At 56.5% G+C, this 23,300-nt stretch overlaps 1 protein-coding gene across 1 annotated transcript in view; it reads left to right on the forward strand.

Moving 5' to 3' along the window:
- The window catches only part of ZMIZ1 (zinc finger, MIZ-type containing 1), a 200,991-nt gene that overhangs the window by 170,899 nt on the left and 6,792 nt on the right, over positions 1-23,300 (forward strand). Inside the window, exons 8-21 of the mRNA XM_011928944.1 lie at positions 6,075-6,189; positions 7,258-7,475; positions 8,447-8,645; positions 9,636-9,908; positions 12,499-12,681; positions 13,654-13,731; positions 14,447-14,621; positions 15,094-15,235; positions 16,780-16,990; positions 18,210-18,315; positions 19,932-20,092; positions 21,095-21,162; positions 21,464-21,532; positions 22,029-22,273. Coding sequence (XP_011784334.1) covers positions 6,075-6,189; positions 7,258-7,475; positions 8,447-8,645; positions 9,636-9,908; positions 12,499-12,681; positions 13,654-13,731; positions 14,447-14,621; positions 15,094-15,235; positions 16,780-16,990; positions 18,210-18,315; positions 19,932-20,092; positions 21,095-21,162; positions 21,464-21,532; positions 22,029-22,273 — 2,243 coding nt within the window. The remainder of the gene's footprint in view (positions 1-6,074; positions 6,190-7,257; positions 7,476-8,446; positions 8,646-9,635; positions 9,909-12,498; positions 12,682-13,653; positions 13,732-14,446; positions 14,622-15,093; positions 15,236-16,779; positions 16,991-18,209; positions 18,316-19,931; positions 20,093-21,094; positions 21,163-21,463; positions 21,533-22,028; positions 22,274-23,300) is intronic.

A 23,300-nucleotide genomic window follows, 5' to 3' on the forward strand; every position in this document is an offset into this window, starting at 1 on the left:
CCTTAATGGGAATTGGTTATTTCTCCCAAATAAAGCAGCTATTACAAGTGCAAGGGAAGAAATAACTCAGCCCTCCCCCCGCTTTCCTTCCATGAATGTGTGTGTAGATGCTGCCACAGCGGACGCGCAGGAGCCAGGAATCATCACTGCCTTATCCCAGGCCTTGCTCATTTTCTCACATTCAGCAAAACCTCCCTCAGTGCCCGTGGAGCTGGCACAGACATGTAAACTGTCTACTGTGACTGCAGTGCAGAGAGCTCTCTATAAAATACGTGAAAAAAAGTGCTGAGGGAACAGAGGAAAGTGTCCTTGGTTCTGCTTAGGAAAGTCCTTAAAGGGAGTATGCAGGCTGGGCTTTGAAGTACGGATAGAAGTTTGCTGGCTGAAGAAGGGAAGGCAGAAGAAAAATGAAGAAAGTCTTACAGGCTTGAGAAACACATTTTTTTCTAGTTGACAGGAATGAAAACGGCTCCTCCCTTTGGTAGCATATTTGAAAAATTCCTAAGTCAGCTTCATAGTATCCTGAAGTAAACAGGGGTAGCTATACTATGGCTGGTTGGAGGACTGGAGAGAAAGGTGTAAGTGCAGTTGAGCAGGGTCTTTCTACCAGGTTCTGTGCTAAACTTTACTTTTTTCTCATGTTTTTTAGGAAAGTGTTAGACCTACTTTACAGATGAGAAGGTTGAAGCTGACTGAAAGTAAAATGTCCAAGGCCACAGAAAGCTTCAGTGGCAGAGCCAGGGTTTGACCCCAAAGACTGTAACTCCAGAGCCCACAAAGGGAACCTCTTTCTTGCTGGGCTTCCCTCTGTCGGTTGAATATTAACCTCAAAAAGGGGTCCCTGAATCTTTGCCAACGTGGCCAGTCCAAGCTAAAGCAGATGATTTAGTGTATAAAGAAGTTCTTTCCTGGAAGACTATTTGGATTTTCTCTGCAGCTGGCCTTTGAGGCCCTTCTTTACATCTCCCCTGTCCCTTCATGCTAGGCGACTTCCCCAAGAACCCCCAGGAAGATGCAGCCCATCTTGGAATTCTTGTGGCTTCTAGGTGGCCTCTACAGTGTGCTCCCTTGCCTCATGGCCATCTCTGGACAGGGAGCGCTGCTGCTGGATCCTAAGTTCTTAAGACGGTGATGAGCCTGATATGGTCTGGTGACCCGGCGGCCTCACCCTTGACTGGCTCTGCTACCTCTGTGAGCTCCAGCTTCTAAGATGGGCACCTGTTGGGCCCACTTAATGGGGCACTGGATGAGTTCTTAGGTGAAGGCCACTTCACAAAATTCCTTGCATCTAAAAGTCACTCAGTAAATCAGAACAACAGTAACAGCGGCAGCCAGCAGTTTCAGGGTGTCCAAGGTGTGCAGGACTCTGGGCCTCATATGTGTTAGGCACTTACACTTAACCCTCATGGCAGCCTTCGAAGGGAGGGGCTGAATCAGCCCCATTTCACAGATGAGGTTGCTGAGGCATACAGAGAGTGAGCAGTGGGTTCATCGCTTCCCTCTGTGTCCTTCTCTCACTTCCTGGGCCTCAGTGGCCATGTGGTTACAGACACACTGTGAAGGTGGTCAGTGGTCAGGCTTAACAAAATGGACATATTCATTTTCAGCATCCCTCCAAGGGTGAATGCAGAGAGGTGGTTTCTCTCTGGCACATTTTTTTGTTTAGCAAAGGCTTCCTGAGCCCTATTGGTGTGTGAAGACATCATGCTGGGCCCAGGGAGCCCAAGAAATCAGTGACAGCTCCTGAGGCAGAAGGGAGAAGGCAGAGGGTTCTCACTCCTGCCAGGAATGCGAAGAGCCAGTGGAGTTCAGTACCTTGTGCAAGGGCTTCCCGGAGGAGGTGGCCTTTGGAAGAGCCTGGAAAGGATGAATGGCATTTTCAAGGTGGGATGGAACTTGCCAGCCTGAGAAGAGGCACAGAGGCCCCAGTATTAGGGAGCACTTGGCAAGCTGAACCGTTGCTGCTGACATTGCAGGTGGCTTCTGGCCTTGGTGCTTCTGTGGGTGAAGCAGGATTGTTGGGGCAGTTTTGGCTGGACAGGACTGTGACTGGGAGCAGCTTGTGGTGGGATACCGGGCAGGCCATGCTGGATTAGGGTTGTACAGAGTAGGGCAGAATTATTAAAAAATGCCAAGCACTTGTGACCAGGCCAGGCATGTCTGCAGGTTAAACTGTGCTCGTTGGAGAGAAGGGCTCTCAGGCACCCTGCAGACCCTCCTCGCATCCCAGCCAGGCCCTGCCTTTCTGATAGCAGCCCAGGGGTCTGGTTGGTCCTTCATCCTTGGGCACAGGGACCAGGCATTCCTCCAGTGGTGGTGTCTTGAGTGCAGGCAGTGGCGTCACATCAGCAGGGCTGCTGGGGGGGCCTGCGGGGGCGAGAGCCTTCTCTGCGACAGCAGGAGCCCAGCAGGAGCCCGTCTCCCCCAGAATGAGATGAGTCACAGTCCCGTCGGTGTGGCTGCCACTTCTGCTTCTGCAGCAGGTGTGTGTGGAGGCAAGCTAGTCCTGAGACCGCCCCACACGCTGTGCCTGTCTCTTCTCCCGTGCACGGGCAGCATGCCAACAGGGCCTCGCGTGTATGCACGGACATGTCCTCCGTACGCCTGTGCACATCTTTGCTCTGGGGCAGCAAACCTTTCAGCCAGGCAGTGGGATGCCCAGTTTGGGAACGTTGGTTAGCTTTGCTTCTCACCAAGTTTGGGGCAGAGGGGACGAAACAGGAAGGAGCTGGTTTCCGCCCACAAGGCTCACCCACGGAGTGCAGGGCAGTTGGGAGCTTGTTCGTGGGCCTGTGTAGCGTCCCGGGCTGAGGTGGTAAGGCAGCGGTTGCCCACTCCCTGGCCTCAGGCAGGGCCCTGCCGGCCCCTGGGGGTTCCCACAGGGGTTCACTTCGTGAGCCTGGTCAGGCATGTTCTCAGAGGACAGCAACCTGGGTCTGAAGGCTATCAGCCTGGAGGGTTGGTAGGGACTTGTGGGGCACAAGTTCTGGGGAGAGAAGCCACTCAGGCTTGGGTTTTGTTCAGTTGCGGGAGACCCTCTGGTCATCCAGCACACCTAGGACATGGGCCTTGAGAGCAGCAGGTGTCCAGGGGATCTCCTCTTCGTTTTGTGCAAGCATAACCTGTAGATCCTCCCTGTGAGATTCTGGTGTGCCAGTTCTGGAACCAGGTGGTGCTCTGGGTCCCCAGTAACCTCCCTGGGAGACAGAGGCTGTTCCAGCCCAGCCTTCCTGAGGAGCAGGTTCACTGCTGCTTTCCTGTGTTTCTCTGCACTGCCCACTCCCTCTGGGTTCCCAGTCTCCAATCCGCCACCTGGAGAGCAGAGTCTGTCACCGTCTGTCACCTTTGGCCCACATCTGGATCTCTAGTGAGCCACCACTCCTCATCGTGCCTGGCCAATTGAGTGCCCTGAGTATAGCTCCTCTACTCCAAATGCGAGTCCTGCAGTTTCCTCAGAAATCACGAGCAGTGCTCAGTTGGGCAAGCCCTCTGACTGCATTCTCCTCTTTGAGCCACATCAGACTTAGGCTGCCGAACCTGTGTTCAAGCTTATTTGACCAAGATCCACGATAAATACACATACGACACCTTGACCCAAGGTGCACATGTATTTGTGTATAAAACCAAGACAGAAGCTCAAGGACTAATATTCATCTTTATTGTGTGCTCACGCTCAATCACTTTCTTTTTTTTTTTTTTTTTTTTTTTTTTGAGGCGGAGTCTTGCTCTGTCACCCGGGCTGGAGTGCGGTGGCCGGATCTCAGCTCACTGCAAACTCCGCCTCCCGGGTTTACACCATTCTCCTGCCTCAGCCTCCGGAGTAGCTGGGACTACAGGCGCCCGCCACCTCGCCCGGCTAATTTTTTGTATTTTTAGTAGAGACAGGGTTTCACCGTGTTAGCCGGGATGGTCTCGATCTCCTGACCTTGTGATCCGCCCGTCTCGGCCTCCCAAAGTGCTGGGATTACAGGCTTGAGCCACCGCGCCCAGCGCTCAATCACTTTCTAGTTGATTCTTTTTTCTCCCTTGCTGGTTGGGTGTCATCACCTGCTTAGATTCCGTGACCCACAGTTGGAAAACACAGAGTAGAGTGGAGGTGTCATCCAATGCCCATTTTACAGATGAGGGGATTGAGTGCAGAAACTTGCACCAGGGTCCTAAGCACAAAAGTCTATGCCGTCACAGAGCTGTTCTAGAGGCAGACAGACAGTAATCAAATAAATATATAATTAGGACAGTGGTGGAGTGCCATGACAAAAATTCCAGTACCAGGGTGAGCGGACAGGCAGTGTCGGGTAGGAGTTGCTCTTTTATACGAGGAGGGCAGGGGAGGCCGCTCCAGCGATCTCAGACAGGAAGAAAGCGAGGGGCTGGCCAGGCTGAGAGATCCAGGGGAGAGGATATCCAGGCAGGGGAGGGGCAAGTATGAGCAGACAGTGGCATGGTCCTGCCCTCCAGGCTGGTCACCTCGGCAGGAGCCCGTCTGACTTGACCAGCATTGCCAAGAGCTCAGCTGGGTAAGGCGCAGAGCACGAGACTTGGCTGCCCTGATCTCTACTGCCTGCAGGTCATGCAGCCCTCTGCCTCCCTCTGGGAAGTCCTCCCCTCTGGGCTGGGCTCCTTGCATCCCCAGAGGTGCCTCCCCAACACCTGTGTCCCCAGTTGCCCTGGCTGCTAGGGTTGGACTGGCCCCTCAGCTACGGTACAAGTCTCCCAGGTGTGACTGAGAACCTTTGCCATCTGCTGTCTCCTGTGACTCAGACAGACACAAGCCAGACAGAGGTATGAGGCTGCTTCCTATTGCCCGTCCCTTCTCCCAGTTTCCTTCCCCTAACACACATACACACACACACCCTGTGTGCCCTGGGTAGAGGCAGTGTCACAGCTGTGGGCACTTTGCTTTTCTGCTCCTCCTGCTTCCACATCTAGAATTTTGTGACTTGGTGAGAGGGTGGTGCCAGAGAGCCAGTGCCGGCTCTCGTGGGAGAGGCAGCTTCATCCCCAGACTCCTGGGGTCTGGCACCCTGGCAGGTCTTCATGCCCTGCCCTTCGCTGGGATCTGCTGACCTCATTCCTGTGCACCCAAGTGGTTGGTAGGAAGCATCACTGGACATTCACTGTAGGCCTAAGCACAAGAGGTAGGGCTGAAGGCTAACTCCTTGTTTCTGATGTCTGAGAGCTCCTTGGGGAGATGTCCACAAATGTGGATACTGCTGGACCTGGTGAGGGGAGCAGGGGAAATATGGTCCTGGTTGGTAGAGAGGAGGCAGTGTTTAGGGGAAGGGGCAGCTCCACGAGAGGACAGAGCCAAAGCAGGGTGAGGGAATGGTGGGGTCTGCCAGAGGAGTAAGTCATTCTTAAGTGTGAGTTTGGACTCTGCCTTATAAACGCCAGAAGCCACCAAAGGTCTTTAATTGTGCCAGGCATCTTAGGTGTTTGAGGGAGATTAGCTCGGGAGGGATGTACACGAGAGATCAGGGAGAGGGCAGGAGAGGGTGTGCAGCAGGTAGGCCTGTATCCATGTTGCTGGGGGTTGGGAAGGAAGGGTGCTGGAAGAAAGCCTGCATTCCCATGACCCAGGCAGCCAGGCTGCTGTGAAGGGCTGGGAGGCAGAGGGAAGGGCTGACACCCTCAGACTCGGACCCTTCCAGCCTGCACTGAGATGGACCGAGCAGTTCCAAGGGTAAGGTGGTTTTGGAGAGCCCAAGCTCTTCCTAAAGGGCCACACGGAGTCAGAGCCCCGGTGAAGGAGGAGCTCAGATTGGGCCTCAGGTCACACCACTTCATCGGTTACATGACCTGTGGACTCAGGGCTACGGGGAGACCCACAGCCATGGAAGTAGCTCTCTGCAGTGATCCGGGGAACAGTGGCCACTTCTGAACAGCCTGTCACCATGCAGGGCACACTGTTGTGCACTGGGCACTAAGACGGGCTTGGGGGTTCAGTACTGACTCAGATGGGGGTTACCTAGCACTGGCTGGGAGCTGTGGTCACTTGTTGGGGTGATGGGCATGGCCTGTCTTGAGTCTGTGCCTGCCAGGCCCTGAGGATCTCCCTCTGTCTCCCTCTGCAGTGATGGGTCGTTCCCCTATGACTCTGTCCCTTGGCAGCAGAACACCAACCAGCCTCCCGGCTCCCTCTCCGTGGTCACCACGGTTTGGGGAGTGACCAACACATCCCAGAGCCAGGTAAGAGCCTATACTGCCCTCAGCCACAGCTCCTTCTAGGTGGGAGTGTCCCTTGACCCCTGGAGCCATACCAACCCTCTTTGCCCTCCCAGGCCCTACCCTGCTGGGAAGACCAGCTTCCAGGGCACACCCAGCTGTGGACACGTGTCCACCCCTGGCAGGCTGTGTACCCACCTCAGGAGGGCAGCCTCCATGGACTGTCCACATCCTAAGGCCTTTCTAGGGGAATGGCATTCATCATACGGACAGCAAGGGGTTCTTCCCTAGCCCATTTGCTCCGGTAAACAGGAGAACTTCCTCTGTGTTGTTGGCCTCAGGGCTCCAAGGTCTGAGGTCTCTGACCCTGAATGTGTGGCCTGAGTTAGATTTCATCAAAATATTGTGCCTTGGACTTCTGACAACTCCCTACCCCCCATTGCCCTAGTCAAACCCACCTCTCTCTCATTCCTTCCTTTCTTCCACTCCTCCTCTGCCCAGTCAGGGGGTCTCCCACCTGTCTGACCTCTGCTAGACTTAGCTGTGGCTACATGGAAGGCTCAGGGCTGCTTATCACCCTGGAGGGAGCCACTGGGCTGACCTGTTGTTGCCTGCTCCTGCTGCCCTCCAGAGCTAGCAGAGTGGGTTCCTCTTGGCCCTCACAGAGCAGCAGCCAGGGGCCTCGGGGCCCCTGTGTGACGAGACACTGGCATCCAGGCTCGTTTGTGGGGCAGTAGGCTACATGGCCAGGGCTCTCCCCACGGGCCTCTGGCGCAGTAGCAGTCTCTCCTCCCTTCACGGGGCTGCCCAGCCCCTGGGGACCATTTGAGTTGGCTTTGTGGGGCTTGGTCATGCCCTCAGCTTGTTCCATCACAAGGCTGACCTTCTCATCCCCCGTGCCACCTGCCACCCAGGCCCGCCTGTTATCACCAGTACACTCGGAGTAGTTCATCCACCCTCCATTTTTCTCCTCCTCCCTGTTGTCCTGCCTCCACTTTGTTCTTTCTCCCTTTCCCCTCTTCATTTATCCCCCTTCCTTTCCACACTACCTGGGGTAGCACCTTAGGTGACAACCACTTTTTCTGCCCACAGGTCCTTGGGAACCCTATGGCCAATGCCAACAACCCCATGAATCCAGGCGGCAATCCCATGGCGTCGGGCATGACCACCAGCAACCCCGGCCTCAACTCTCCGCAGTTTGCGGGGCAGCAGCAGCAGTTCTCAGCCAAGGCTGGCCCCGCTCAGCCCTACATCCAGCAGAGCATGTATGGCCGACCCAACTACCCCGGCAGTGGGGGCTTTGGGGCTAGGTGAGCAGGGCTGACCCGTGGCAGAAGCCATGGACCCCGCCCCTCTCCCTCCTTTCAACGGGGAGGGTCCCACTTAAATCCCAGCTCCACGCTTTCTGCCCTGAGAAGTTATCCTCTGTTGTCCCATGAGTTGAAGGGGCTCAGTCATCCCTGGCTCGCAGGGCTGGCCCGCAGATAAGGCGCTGCAGCAGCTGGGCTGTGATCTGACAGTCATCAGGCTCGTGGAAATGGAAGGGTGACATTCTTATTCCGCAAAACCTCAAAATGACCCTTCTCTGAATTGTGTCTTTGATAAATAGGAAGATATTGAGAAAATCTGGATTGGGAAAGTTGAAGAGCAGGTATAGATGGGGTCCAGTTGCCCAAAGACAGTGAAACGGTCTGGGAAAATCTGCTCTGCCTTGCTGATTGGTGAAAGCAGAACTATGCAGACTGCGAGTCCCTTGGCTCGGGAGAAAGGGACAAGGACTCACAGGATTTGGAGCTCTGGGGAGGGGTGTGAGGCGAGCAGAGGCACCCATTCTCCTCTTTCTGCCCTGCGCTGCCTAATATCCCCACCTTGGCCTCAACCCTCGCCAGCCCTGGCTGGGTTTCTCACCTGGGGTTGGCACAGTAGTATGACCTGGTGGTTAAACACAGGGATCAGAAACACCTGCAGCCGCAGCCACAGCTCTGCCATCAATGCTGGAGGGCTTTGAGCAGGTTGCTCAGGTTCTCTGAGACTCAGTGTCCTTCAGAAGATGGGCTCACCCGGGCCCGACAGCATGCAGTGAGGGTGCAGGCACCCCTGAGGGCTCCAGGAGCACAGCAGTGTGGTCATTGCCAAGTGGCACAAATGAATGGCTGCCAATCCCAAGAGGCCCTCTAGGTTCTGGGTACAGCTCCATCCTCTCCCTCCCAACCCACAGCTTGCTCTCGGTTCCCCTCAGATGCAGGCAGTACCTAAGTCTTCCACCCTTCTCTCCCTGCAGTTACCCTGGGGGTCCTAACGCCCCCGCAGGCATGGGCATCCCTCCACACACCAGGCCGCCTGCTGACTTCACTCAGCCCGCGGCAGCCGCCGCAGCAGCGGCAGTGGCAGCAGCAGCAGCCACAGCTACGGCCACAGCCACGGCCACTGTGGCAGCCCTGCAGGAGACACAGAACAAGGATATAAACCAGTATGGACCGGTAAGGGTTCCCACTAATCTCACCCAGCCAGCCAAGCAGACAGCCCTGGGAAAGCAGAGTTGGAGTGTCAGTGCTTATGGGGCCATGTATGCTGGGGGAGCTGACTGCATTAGGGTGGATTTGGGCTGTGGAGCATGTGGAGGTCTGTGTTTAGAATGGGGCGTGTCCGTGTGCTTGGGTGTGGTGGGGTGTCTGGGTGCTGGTGTTTGTGTGTTGGTGGCTTGTGTACTACTGCATATGGGGAAAAAGTTCCACATTGCTCTCTGGGCCCCCTACTCACCAAAGAGTGGGCTCAATGTCTAAAACTAGTCTTGTGACCGATCTGTCTCCTGGATTGCTTCTGAGGCCGGTGCCCTCCCAGTCACCCTATCCATGGGTCTGCACAGGCCCCAGTGCTGCTCCCTGACCTTCTGAAGGATGGGTTGGGGGATGAGGAGAGGAGGAGCCCCCGTAGGAATGCAGAACAGGAGGCGAGGAGGTGGGGACTGCAGAGCAGGGGGAACAGAAGTGGAAGCTGGGCTGAGGCCGACTTTGTGGATGGAGGGTGTGCCTTCACTGGCCCAGAACCAAGGGCAGGGCCAGGGCTTCCAGGAAAGGGGCTGCAGTCTCACTCGGGCTCCTGCCTCCACCCTCATCTACCTCCACCCTCCCATGCCCCTCCCTGTCCCTGCACCCTTTCCTGGTTTTCTGCCTGCCTCCCTCCCTGGAAATGCTGCCTGTGCATTGGAGTGACCGCCCCACCCCACCCCACCCCATCCCCTAACACCCCAGAGCTGCATCTCTCCTGTGCGGCTGCAGAGGGCAGCAGTGAGCCTGGGTGGATCCTGCTCCCCTGGGGCCTGGTTGGTCACCAGTCACTGCCGCACAGGACGGTGCCCCCTCCCCACCCCTCCACCTCCTGAACCCTTCCCTCCCTGCACTTTCAATGCATGTGGCATTTTATTCTTTTTTTTTTTTCTTCTCCCGTTGAAGGTCTGTTCCTCTTTCCAGATGGGTCCCACCCAGGCGTATAACAGCCAATTCATGAACCAGCCCGGGCCACGGGGGCCTGCCTCCATGGGGGGCAGCATGAACCCCGCGAGCATGGCGGCTGGCATGACGCCCTCGGGGATGAGCGGCCCTCCCATGGGCATGAACCAGCCCCGGCCGCCCGGCATCAGCCCCTTTGGCACGCACGGGCAGCGGATGCCCCAGCAGACCTACCCGGGCCCCCGGCCCCAGTCCCTTCCTATTCAGAACATAAAGAGGCCATACCCTGGAGAGGTGAGTGCAGCAGTGGGAGGCCGGGAGGTGGGAGCTGGGACACCTGGGCTTGAAGATGTGGGCCGTGGGTATGGCCTTGGAAGGGGTGTGTCTTGGACTCCAGCACACACGGACAAAGGCAGGGGCTTAGCGGTCAGGTGCTTCTGGGTTTGAGACCTGATTCTACTGTTTCCCAACTGGAAGACCTCGAGCCAGTCACCCTGCCTCCTAGGGCTGCTTGAGGGACTTGAGGAGATGTCCATGAAGTGCTTGGCCCTGGGCTGGCCTATGCCGCCGCTCAGCAAGCAGCAGTTCCTCTTACTGTAGTGACTCTTGTCTTGGCTCAGCCACTAACTGGGTGACCTGGGTTTAGTTCCTCCTGCCCACATGAGGACTTCCCCAACTCCTTTCCAAGAAAGAGAGCTGAGACAAAATGCTTCCAGTCTATAAGGGCTGACCCGTCGGGAAAGTGGCTGAAAGGCAGGCAGCTGTTTCCAGTCTATAAGGACTGACCTGTCGGGGAAGTGACTAGGAGGCAGGCAGCTGTTTCCAGTCTATAAGGACTGACACGTCAGGGAAGCGACTGGAAGGCAGGCAGCTGTTTCCCGTCTATAAGGACTGACCCGTCGGGGAAGTGACTAGGAGGCAGGCAGCTGTTTCCAGTCTATAAGGACTGACCCATCGGGGAAGTGACTGGAAGGCAGGCAGCTGTTTCCAGTCTATAAGGACTGACCCGTCGGGGAAGTGACTAGAAGGCAGGCAGCTGTTTCCAGTCTATAAGGACTGACCCATCGGGGAAGTGACTGGAAGGCAGGCAGCTGTTTCCAGTCTATAAGGACTGACCCATCAGGGAAGTAACTGGAAGGCAGGCAGCGTGTTTCTTAGCTCTTGTTTCCATCCACACTTGGTCACTGTATAGGAAGTGGCGCTGCCCCTTGGGCTGCACAGCCAGCTCAGCCAAGGTGTTGGGGAAGATTTAGGGAAGTAAAATCCATACCTCCTGCCCTCTGGGAAGTGAGATTTTAGCAGGAAAGAAAAGTTTTGAGCCAAGACTCACCAGGGAATGAAGCGTAGCAGACTGCACAGAACTCAATGTGAGTCAGAGAAGGCAGGCTTCCTGGAGAGGGTGTCACAAGTGAACCCTCAGAAAACGATGCTGGCCAGAGAAAGACCATTGGCTCCTGGGTCCTGAGTTTGGGGGAGCCTCAAGCTATTGGCACCTCTCCTGGCACACAGCCCCCATGCGGTTTCTAGGCCTTTTCTCAGCCACCCTGTGCCCAAAATCCCGGTGTCCCACTGGCTGTGCTGGGGGTGCATCTGTTAGCCGACAGCAAAGGAGGCAATCTCAGACAAGGCTTCAGCGGAATTCTTGGTCATTGGTGTCACCCCTGCACCTGCACCAGTGTCATGCTCATGGCTCTGCCTGCCTAAAGAGAGCACACCAAAGGCTCTCCGTATTTTTACTAAATTAATCATCCTTTTCATAGAATGCTGCTGTTACCCAGCTACAGCACTGGGTAGTCACAGCCTGTGTGGCCCAATCCTGTCTGGGAAGACTGGCCTTCCTTCCCCTTGCCATGGCTTGCTCATACAGTATTTGAATTGTTGGAACCTTAGGAGAGGGGTTGGGTCATCTGGTCCCACAGAGGACTCTCTTCTCTAGCTTGGTGGGCAGGTAGGCGGCAGGTAGGCACCAGCTTCGTCTTCTGCACCTCCTGTGGTTGGTGCCTTACTGTCACCCAGAGCAGCCACCGTGTTACAACAACATGAGTTGCAGATTCTTCCACACTGACACTCTCTGACATTTATCCCCAAGTCCATCATTCATTTGTTGAGTAAGCATTGTGGGCATTTTGTCAGGCACTGGGGCACAGCCACCAGCAGGACCTCTAGGCAAGAGAGCCACTCAGATGGGGAAGAAGAAACCACTGACTCCCAGGATGTCATGTGGCCCTGAGGGTCACCTGATTTTCCAGACAGGGAAGGTGGCTAGAGGGTGGTGGTGCTCTCTCTTCTCTAAATTGCCTCTCCTGGGAGAAGTTGTCTTGTTCCTTCACCAACCTGGCTCTCCCACCTCCTGCACAGGTGGCAGGTTGTCGATGGTCCAGAACTGAACACTAGGTGTGTGTTCTGCTCCAAGGGGAGTATGAGGACAATGCCACCCAGGTTCATCCTCAGAATGCAGGGGCACAGGGGTTTCCTTTCTGGAAGTTCATCCTGTTGACTGTGTTCTCCTGTCACACTGGGGTGCCCATTGGGGAGCACAGCCCTAAACCAGGAGCCAGGAGAGACGCAAAGGCCAGAGGAGTTAGAATCAGGCCCCTCATAATGGTGTGAGCAAGAGGCTCTGAAAGTGTCCCTGGAGTTCAGGGGGCGCATGTGCTCCAGGAAGTACGGCCTCAAGGGAAGGTGGCCTGTGAGCTGGACAGTCAGAACAAAATGCCCCTGGATGTCAGGACGAGAACGGGCTCACGCATCATCTGGTTTTGTGGGTGGAAAACAGTAGGAGCAAATGAGAAGAGGCGGGGCCCATCCCGGTATTCAGGTGACCTGGCTATGTGACATTGGCAACATTGAACGTGTTTCGCCTCTCCTTTCTCTCCCACCACAGCCCAACTATGGAAACCAGCAATATGGACCAAACAGCCAGTTCCCCACCCAGCCAGGCCAGTACCCAACCCCCAACCCCCCGAGGCCACTCACCTCCCCCAACTACCCGGGACAGAGGATGCCCAGCCAGCCGAGCTCCGGGCAGTACCCACCCCCGACGGTCAACATGGGGCAGTATTACAAGGTCAGTCCCAGCCTCGCCACCACCCACGGGGCCCCTTCCCTACTAACCACCTCAGACCCCTAACTCCACCGGGATCACTCTGACCCTGCGTGTGTTAGCCCCAAGGACAGCCAGGCGTGGGTGATTTCTGAATGTCCCCGTGTGTTCAGGGCGAAGTTCGGTGGCCAGAATGTCAGAGTGGCTTTTCTCAGTTCCTGTTCTCATTGGTCTCAGATGATGGGTTTTTTTTCTTTCTCCTTTTCTTATTCATGGCACTCACAAAATAATAAAGGAAATATATTTTATTTAAAAAAAAAAGTACACACCCTGTATATATTAACATTTCATTCTAAACGTTGTCTATGTGCAGGTGGGCACTAACATGTTATAAAATTGTTATTACAGCTGTACCTTTGAATCTGTACCTTTTACTTAACATGAAATAATAAGAATGATACTGGTGCCAGAGCCCCTGGGGTTTTTACTTTTAATGGCTGCCTAATATTCTGCTGAGATCACCATATCATATTTTATTATTCCCTCTGTTAGGTATTGGGGTTGCTTCTGATTTTTCACTTTAGAAATAATACTATGATGAGTATCTTTAGGCATATAGCCTTTCCTTTCCTTAGGATTATTATAAAATATGTTCTTGGGAGTAAAGAAGACACTTTACTGTTTTACAATTATTTGCCAAAAATCATGCTAATTTATTATGGCCATCCACTGAACAGGTTTACCATTTTGCTCCAACTTCAGCATATTAGGTGTTGCTCTTTTTGTAACTTCTGCTAAATTAATAGCTAGGGACAGAGAGAGGCAAAATGCTGTCGCCGAGGTGTAGCTGTCCTGTCCCACTCCCTCCGCAGCCCAGCAGTGGATGGGCCCCTGTAGCATCCCTGTGCTCCTGACAGATTTTACTGTCCGGAGGGAGAGCGGGCTTCTGATGGCTTTTCTGCCCCCCACTCAGTGTTGTTTATCTTGTTTTAACAGCCAGAGCAGTTTAATGGACAAAACAACACGTTCTCGGGAAGCAGCTACAGTAACTACAGCCAAGGGAACGTCAATAGGGTATGTTCCGATTTAATTTACAAATTCTAAGCCACAGGCAGTTGTTGCCTCTAAAGGCTCTCACTGGTCCTGCTCCAGCCTCTCTGGACATTCAGAGGGGCCCATGAGTGGGGGTGCACTCCCTGGTCCCCTGTGCTGGGGACAGAGATGCTCAGGACTGAGAATCCACAGCTCCAGGTGGGGTGGGCCCCGGGGTAAAGTGTCAGCCTGGCTAGTCTTGAAAACAAGAAGAGGGAGAGGGGCTCCTGGGGAACCTGAGCCCCAGATTCTGCAGGCCCCGACTCCATCTGGGGACCCTGATGAGGTAGGCATAGAGGGTGTGGCCTTGAGTCGTGATATTTGAAGCCCACCTGGTCGGGTGACAGGAGGCCTGGGCTTTATTCCTGCTGTCCTGCCCTCCAAGGGTTGTTCTGAGCAAGCCCCCAACCCTGAGCCTCTGTGTCCCCATTTGTCACATGGATGGGTAAGGGTCTCCACATGCACCTGACACAGGAGCTCAGTGGTGAGACCCAGATGAAGGGTGGGAAAGGCCCTTCCCAAGGCTGTCTTCTGAGCGGGACAGAGATCTGTGAGAGAGAAGGGTTTCCCTGGTGGAGGCTCTCCTCCCGAGGGGCATGGCCCCCGGCCCCTGGGTGAGTGCGGTGTATGTACATAGCCATGGCCCCTTCTGTCTCCGGGATCCCATAACCTATGTGTGTCTTCTCTTTCTCTCCAGCCTCCCAGGCCGGTTCCTGTGGCAAATTACCCCCACTCGCCTGTTCCAGGGAACCCCACACCCCCCATGACCCCTGGGAGCAGCATCCCTCCATACCTGTCCCCTAGCCAAGACGTCAAACCACCCTTCCCGCCTGACATCAAGCCAAATATGAGCGCTCTGCCGCCACCCCCAGGTGAGGGCCCTACCTCCCTCTGTTGGGCAGCTCCATTTGGGCCCCCCAGTGGGCTGGGAGCAGGAGGCTTAGTAGTCAGGCTGCCTGGGGATTGGGCATGCAGAAAGGGCAGAGACTTGGGAGCAGGTGAGATACCCAGGGGCACATTCAAGGAGGGGTGGGCTGCCTACAGACAGCCCTTCTCACTGCTGCCTGGGTGCCTGAAGGCTGGGAGGAAAATCTGTACCCAGCCATGGAAGGAGGCAGGGAGGCGGGTGGAAGAAGAGGGGATGAGTAGATGGGGTGGGGCCGTGTAGAATCGAAGAAGCCATGACTCACTAGTATGCCCTTGGCCTGGCTATGTCTCTGGCCCTATTTACACACCCCTGCCTTCCTCTGAGCGTGCAGCCCAGAGTGAGCAAGTCCCACCCACAGCCCAGGAACCCATGGCAGCTGGGGCTTGTGGCTCACCCACTTCCTCTCCTCACCCCAGCCAACCACAATGACGAGCTGCGGCTCACATTCCCCGTGCGGGATGGCGTGGTGCTGGAGCCCTTCCGCCTGGAGCACAACCTGGCTGTCAGCAACCATGTGTTCCACCTGCGGCCCACGGTCCACCAGACGCTGATGTGGAGGTGCGTGTCAGGGCAGGGGCGCCAGCCCAGGCGGGATGAAGGAGGTCCCCCGGGATGGCTTCCTTGGGCCCGAGTGTGGCCCTGGGCAGGTGGTGGCAGCATCTTCTGTCACCTTCACGTGTTCGGCATCATTGACTGGGCCCTGTCCTGCGATTGTCATGGGAAGTCTACAGGGGCACCGGGTGATGAGCAGTCAAGGTATCATGGCCTAAGGGCAGGGAGCAGCTGTCACTCACCCCAGAGGAAAAGGTGGCTGGCTCAGACCTAGGCTGGGAGGCTGTGTATCCCATCTGAGACCGTGAGCTGACAAGAGGGAATGCAGTCAAGAATTCGAGTGTGACTCAGGTGACCAGAGCCAGGAATGCAGAGATGAGGCTGGCGCAGAGGCCAGGCCTGGGTCAGGCAGGCCCTGCCTATTGCAAGGGGCTGACCATTGGTCAGGGCTGCTGCTCAGACACTTAGGCACGTGCTGGAATGCAAGGTCCGGAGGTTCCCTGCTGAGCCAGGCCCATGCCTAGCACCTTCCACATGTGACCTACTTTGATCTTGGAAATGGGCAACACTTTCCTTTTTGACAGAGGAGGAAGCTGAGGCCAGAGAAGTGAATTGGCTTGTGTGAGTTCTCACAGCTAGCCAGGGGCAGAGCTGGGACTTGGGCCCAGGTCTCCAGGATGCCAGAACCAACCCTAGGGGTCTCCACCCTTCAGTCCTTCATCCTCAGGCAAGACTCACACTGTCTCACTGTGCTTGTGACTCAGACCCCCTCGATTGCCCAGTGAGCATCTCCAGGGCAAGAGCTGGGTCTGTGCCTGGCATGTGCACACACACCCCTGCTGTTTTCTTGACCATGCGGAGCAGGCTGGGCGAAGTGGCCACAGATAACTGGTGTGGGCGTTCAGAACACAGGAGCTGCAATGCTTAGGCAGGAGGGCAGAGGCTCCTGGCACGGGACGAGCCACTGTGCTGCCTGCCTGCACCCTGCTCACCCACGCTTCTTACCTGGGAGTGTCCTGGCCTGGGAGACCTCCTCCTCCTGGCTGGGTTGTCATGCATACGTGGTCACTGCTGGTTCCTGACACTCCTCAGTGCTATGTCCTGGGGGGCCTCCTTGGAGAGTGCTCAGAACCAGAAATGGCCGTGGCCTGAAAGGACAGTTCCCCGCAGGTCTGGAGACGGGCTTGGCTGGCCTCACAGCAGGTCCTGTCAAATGAGTGCCTGTTCTTTTGCCCCTCTATCTCTGACCTAGGGAGCCAAGAGTTGACCCCTACAGGGAGGACAGTCCAGGGAAATGGGAGCTAGAGCAGCTGTGGGGTATGGCAGGAATGATTGGTGTGCGGGGATCTTGGGGGCAGTTTGGTTGTAGAGGGAGTATCCAGAATGGGAGAAGAGAACTCAGGCTACGGGAACCATTGGGGTCAGGGATGGGGTCCTAAGGGTCTCGGAGGTTGTGGTGCATTCAGAGGTGTGTGGCCTGGCTCGGGGTCACAGAGGCCATGGACAGCACCCCGGCAGAGCTGCCCTGAGCACCCCCGTTCCCCACCTAGGTCTGACCTGGAGCTGCAGTTCAAGTGCTACCACCACGAGGACCGGCAGATGAACACCAACTGGCCCGCCTCGGTGCAGGTCAGCGTGAACGCCACACCCCTCACCATTGAGCGCGGCGACAACAAGACCTCCCACAAGCCCCTGCATCTGAAGCACGTGTGCCAGCCGGGTCGCAACACCATCCAGATCACTGTCACGGCTTGCTGCTGCGTGAGTGTGGCGGGCTGGGGGCAGCGGTGGCACGGGCAGTCCCTGTTGCACGGTGTGGGAGTGCGGGACACCCTGCACCCCTCTGGTCCTCAGCCTTGTCCTTGGGTCACCAGCCCCTGTGCCCACAGCCACCAAAGATACAGTGTGCCCTTACCTGCTCCCCGCCTAGGGCCTGTACAATAACCTTCAAACCGTTGGGCCTTCAAAGCCACTATGCCCTGGCTTCAGATGTGGCCTCTTCCCCTGGACACTAGGCCTCTATCTGTTCTCCACGTATGCCTCCGATTCACCCCTCCTGGCCCCTCCTCCCTGCCCTTCATTCATTGTTTTGGTTCTGTGTTCCTCGAAGCCATGTCCTGCTTGCCTCATTCACCAGCAGTTGTCATTGTCAGCACCTTTCTCCTCAGACCCAACTCCCCCAAACCTGGAGTTAACGCGTTCCCTTCTTTCCCAACCCTCTTGTCTTAGAGTCATGTATGGGGGTCCTTCCAACCGGTGACTTGTTACCTAGGACCAGCTGTCAGCCACCCTCATGTGCCCTGAAGATCAGAGCCCAACACACAGGGCTTGCTCAGGCCCCAGTGGAACTAAATGCCTGCCCCACTCCACTGGCCTCTCTGTAGGGGCATGGAGAAGGAAACACTCTGATCCTGCCCTTGTGAGCTTATGGGCACAGAGCCCACACAGAGTTAGGGGGGTCACAGACCTAGGCAGCACATCCCATTCCGACTGGGGAAGGCTGCACAACTGTCAGAGTAAGGCAACTGATGGGTGTACGTTTGGGGTGTGCAGTTCTGGAAGGCTTCCTGGAAGGGCGAAGCGAGGGATGAGCACCCTGGCTGGAAGGGCGAAGCAAGGGATGAGCACCCTGGCTGGAAGGGCGAAGCGAGGGATGAGCACCCTGGCCAGAAGGGCTGAGGACACATGATGGGAAGGCAGTGGTAGGGGAGGTTAGGAAGTAAAGTGGAACCCAGGCTTAAAGCCATGTGTCCTATAACCTTATCCAGGGAGTATTTCAGTGTCAAAGTCCACCTTGTCTGCAGCAGAGGCAGCCTTTCCAGGGTGGTGTTCAGGCTCACAAGTCCCAGGACACACGCTGGGGGAGCGTCTCCTAGGCCGGCTGTGGGATCTTGGGAGCAGTCTAGGGCTGCTGAGGCTGCAGGCAGGGCGGGGCATGACGACAGTGTGCAGGAACTGAGTGTCTGCTCTCTCCCCGCAGTCACACCTCTTCGTGCTGCAGCTGGTGCACCGGCCCTCCGTCCGCTCTGTGCTGCAAGGACTCCTCAAGAAGCGCCTCCTGCCCGCAGAGCACTGTATCACAAAAAGTGAGTCTGGGTGGGGACAAGGAGTGAGAGCCAGACCCTAGCCCCGCCTGAGTTTGGGACTAAGAAGCAGTCACCATTCACCTGGGACTGACCTTGGCCTCCATGCATGTCGCCACGGGGCCTGGAGTGTCCCTGAGCACGTCCCATCCTGAGGCTCATGCCCTCCTCCTCGGGCTGTTGTCATGATCAGACAAGCTGGGGGCCATAAGTGCTGGTGGGAGTTCTGGGACCTGCCCTGTGTGCAAGAGCTGGCAGTCCAACTTGGGAGCCAGAACAGGCATACCTGCAACAGCAGCACAGGACATGAAGCAGATTAAAACAAAATGTCAGGAAGCAGGCTTCCTGGAGGAAGTGAAGACCTGGGCCAGGCCTTTAAAAGATGGGAGGATTTACAGAAGAGGGGATCTTCATCAGGTGGAGGACACGGAGGGTGGATTCCAGATTGACCTCTCTACTTCAACAGCTCATGCTTTTTTTTTTTTTTTTTTTTTTTTGAGATGGAGTCTCACTCTGTTGCCCAGGCTGGAGTGCAGTGGTGCTGTCTCAGCTCGCTGCAAGCTCCGCTCCGCCTCCTGGGTGCATGCCATTCTCCTGCCTCAGCCTCCAGAGTAGTTGGGACTACAGGCGCCCACCACCACGCCTGGCTAATTTTTTTGTATTTTTGTAGAGATGGGGTTTCACCGTGTTAGCCAGGATGGTCTCGATCTCCTGACCTTGCGATCCGCCCGCCTCGGCCTCCCAAAGTCCCGGAATTACAGACATGAGCCACCGCATCTGGCCAGCTCATGCTTAAACTCAGGAGAGGACTGGGCACAGTAGCTCATGCCTATAATTCCGGCACTTTGGGAGGCCGAGGTGGGAGTCCGGGAATTCAAGACTAGCCTGGCCACATAGTGAGAGCCTGTCTCCACAGAAAAATAAAAAATTAGCCAGGAGTGGTGGCTTGTGCCTGTAGTCCCAGCTGCTCAGAAGGCTGAGGTCGGAGAATTGTTTGAGCCGGGGAGGTCGAGGCTGCAGTGGGCCATGATCACGCCACTGCGCTCCAATGTGGGTGACACAGCAAGACACTGCCACAAAAAAATAAACGTTGGGATGGAAGGACTTGGCTTGGAGTCCCATTTAAAGGAGACCCCGGGTGTGAACTCAGAGGCCCTGTGCAGGAGGTACGGGGCCACTCTTCACGTTGCTGCCCTGAGCCCTGGGATTCCAGCAGGCAGCTGTTCATTTCCATTTCCACATGTGCAGAGTGAAGTGCAGGAGTGCCGGAGGGGGCTTTTCACTGACCCAGTAAATCAGAGAAGTGCCAGACCGACTTTCCGTGAGCTTTGCAGACATCCCCCTTCCTAGCGAAGGCAGGGTCTGCTCTGCAGAGATAGAGGAACTGCCGCAGCCAGCTCCTCGGGCACACACACACCACACGCGTCCCACATGGAGACAGCAGCCTGGGCACCCAGCCCTGTGACTGACACACTGTGGGCCTCTCAGTGTTTGGCGTGGGCTGGGAGGAGGACCAGGAGGTGCCCCAGTTGCACGAGGAAGTGGGGAGCATGTGCAGACCCCCCACCTCTGCAGGACTGCCTTGCCATCCTCACCTGTCTGTGCCTCCTGCCCCACAGTCAAGCGGAATTTCAGCAGCGTGGCTGCCTCCTCGGGCAACACGACCCTCAACGGGGAGGATGGGGTGGAGCAGACAGCCATCAAGGTGTCTCTGAAGTGCCCCATCACATTCCGGCGCATCCAGCTGCCTGCTCGAGGACACGATTGCAAGCATGTCCAGGTGAACGTCCCCAGAAAGCACAGCTCCGGCAAGCCACCTAGATTCTGGCTGGGATGGTGAGGGGTAGGCAGAGGGGCAACAGGGCCTGTCCAAACACTGTCCAGAAGGATGTCATGGAGATCAGCAGCTGACATCACTCATTAATTTCAGCCATCATTTATCTTTGAGCATCTTTTCTGTGTGCTTAAGGCCAAAGGGGCTACAGAAATGGTTTTGGACAGCCCCTGCCCTGGCAGATGGCAGATGCCAGCTGGAAGTCCCACACACATGGCAGGGCTGATTGGGGGCCCAAGAGCAGGGACACCACCGTCCAATTCATGCCTCTGTCCAGGGCCTTACATCAAGCCAGTGTTCAGGAAGTAGCCCTGGTGTGAGTGACAGTCCCAGTCTGAGCAGGCAGTGACAGAGCAATGAGTAAACGTGGGCAACCCGGCCTGGAAGAAGAACAAGGAGCCGTCCTCTGGAACCTGGGTGTGGTGGGCATGCAGAAGGGGCCCAGGGCTGTCACCTACAGCTGGTCCTGAGGGTGCAGTGGGACAGGAGCTTCCCCTCCTCCCTCCAAAAGAATGCTGTGGGCAAGAGGATGGTCTGGTCACCTTAGCTGTGTGATACAGATCGATGAACTTGATCAGACTTGTCTTCCGTGCCTGGGCTGGGCTGAAGGGGCTACCCCTGGCCTCATTGAAAGGGCCTATTAACAGGGCAAAAAACAGTGAGAGTCAGCTGGGGTGGGGACCAGGAAGGCTTCTCAGAGGATGTAGGCACAGGGTCATTTGGGGCATGGGAGGTGGTGTGAGGGATGCTGGGGTGGAGGCATAAGGACTCTGCGTGGTAAAAAGGTGTCATTGCTCTCACTCCACCCAGCCCCAACCTTGCGTTTCTCCCACAGCCTATCTTTCTTTCTGGTGGGGAAGTTATTCCAAGGGTCCTTTAGGCACATTGAGGCAGTTTCTGACAGTCCTGGTCTCACCCATGTCTGTCTGTCTGTCTGCCTGCCTGCAGTGCTTTGACCTGGAGTCGTACCTGCAGCTGAATTGTGAAAGAGGGACCTGGAGGTGTCCTGTGTGCAAGTGAGTGATGGCCACCCTGGTGGGGGCTTCCCCCACCCCCCAACCACAGAGGGGAGGGGCTGGCTACCTCCCACCTCCACCTGCCCTAAATGCAAACCAGAACCCAAACATGGCAGAGGGGCTTAGGTTATGGGGGCTCCAGGTGGTCCCTTGGTATCACGCGGTCAGAGTCCCCCTCTCTTGTGCCTCCAGTAGTAACCAGCAGCAGGGGTGGGACCCCACTGACACTGAGGTGGATGGGCTGTGCCCCCACCTCCTTGGGTCCTGGAGCAGAGGCCAAGCTCCCCGTCTCCTTTTCCAGTAAAACCGCTCTGCTGGAGGGCCTGGAGGTGGATCAGTACATGTGGGGAATCCTGAATGCCATCCAACAGTAAGTGGGGCCCCAGCGAGGGGCAGAGGGTGAGAGGGGACAAGGCCTGGAATAGAGCAAGGTGTGCACGTGGATAGCCCTGACACAGCCCTCCCCTCCCAGGCCAGCAGACCGTGACCCACATCCGCCACCTCTGTCGCTTACCCTCAGGGGCCTCTGGATCTGGGGACAAATTAACTTCCCAGAAAGGATGAAAGCCAGCCAGAGTAGGAGGCTGACAGTGCCCTGCCCTGACCCTCCACCTGCTGCTCCCCAAGCGGGAGGCCTTGAGACCAGCTGCCCTGTGCCCAGCCACTTGCTTTTCTAGCCTCAATCTCCCCATATGTCAAAGAAATATGGAGAAATCCCTGCCAGGCTTCTGCCTTGTCCACAGTGTGGTCAGAGTTGGGGCAGGGGCCTCAACAGGGTCACCTTAGGGTCTCTCCGAGCTGGAGGTGCTTTTATGCCCAAAGCCAGGCACCCCAGCGCCTCAGCTCTGCCACCCTTCCTCCCCCAGCTCCGAGTTTGAAGAGGTCACCATCGATCCCACGTGCAGCTGGCGGCCAGTGCCCATCAAGTCGGACTTACACATCAAGGACGACCCTGACGGCATCCCCTCCAAGCGGTTCAAGACCATGAGTCCCAGCCAGATGATCATGCCCAATGTCATGGAGATGATCGCAGCCCTGGGCCCCGGCCCGTCCCCCTACCCCCTCCCGCCTCCCCCAGGGGGCACCAACTCCAACGACTACAGCAGCCAAGGTGGGTGATGCCCGGCAGGGAAGAGGGGAGAAGGAGGGCAGCCCCAAGTCCCTGCAGGAGCACAGAATTTCTGTGCTGATAGTGGCAGGGGCCGGGGATGTGGTTGAAGAGAGAGAAGTAACACACCCCCTCCAATAATCCCCAGTTTGCTAGACTTGAGGGTACATGGGCCTAGCCCAGGGGCTTCAGAGCCTGCCCTGGTGGGAGATACGACTGCTGCCTCTTCCCAGCCAATCTCCTCTGGGTCTGCTGACAGCACACACTCACCTGAGTTCTTGGCCTTACCCCCTGCCCTCCCATATTTTTTCCGTGATATCTGCATTTTCCTTGCAACTTTCCTGCCCTCCTAGGGACAGAGTCCAGGTTCCTGGAGCCTTAGCCTTTAGCCACCAAGGTCACCCACTGGCCCTTATACTCCCGGCTGCCCAGACCAAGTTTCACCCCTACCGCCACTGATTCCTGGAAAGTAGCCCCCACTGGGTGGCAGCTCCCGCTGGGATCCCTGATCTTAGGTCCCCATGAGAGGCCCGGAGAAGTTAGGCCACCTAGCCAGACTCCCACAGTGTGCCAAGGGCCAAGCCTCCCAACCTGCTGATCCTCTGACCCTTGCCATCATCACATGGTGGAGGGCACATTGACCAGGGAGGCGGGACAGCTGGCTTCTGCACGCGTCATCCTGAGTCTGTTGCAGCTTTCTCTGTGGGCTTGGCAGAACCTGCACCCGCTCTGGGCCTGGGTCTTGCTGGGTATGAAAAGTCCCCACATTGGGGAGTAGCTCAGCGGGTCTGCTGTGGGCTCAGGCCATGTCCCCCACTCCCCACAGGAGCCTGGCCCTCCCCCTTTCTCCCACTCTGCCCCCTCCTCCATAACTGTAAGGGCAGCACATCCTCTAGGGTACCACAGACCATGGGACAGGGCTGCGTGGCTACTCCATCCCACAGCCCGGGAGCCTCAGGCTGCTGTGGCCAACTGCAGCCTCGCAAGAGGAAAAGGACTTGGCTTGTATCTTTACACACTCTCTGTTCCC

Source organism: Colobus angolensis, unplaced genomic scaffold, assembly GCF_000951035.1.
Source record: "Colobus angolensis palliatus isolate OR3802 unplaced genomic scaffold, Cang.pa_1.0 Scaffold12, whole genome shotgun sequence".
Taxonomy (NCBI): Eukaryota; Metazoa; Chordata; class Mammalia; order Primates; family Cercopithecidae; genus Colobus; species Colobus angolensis.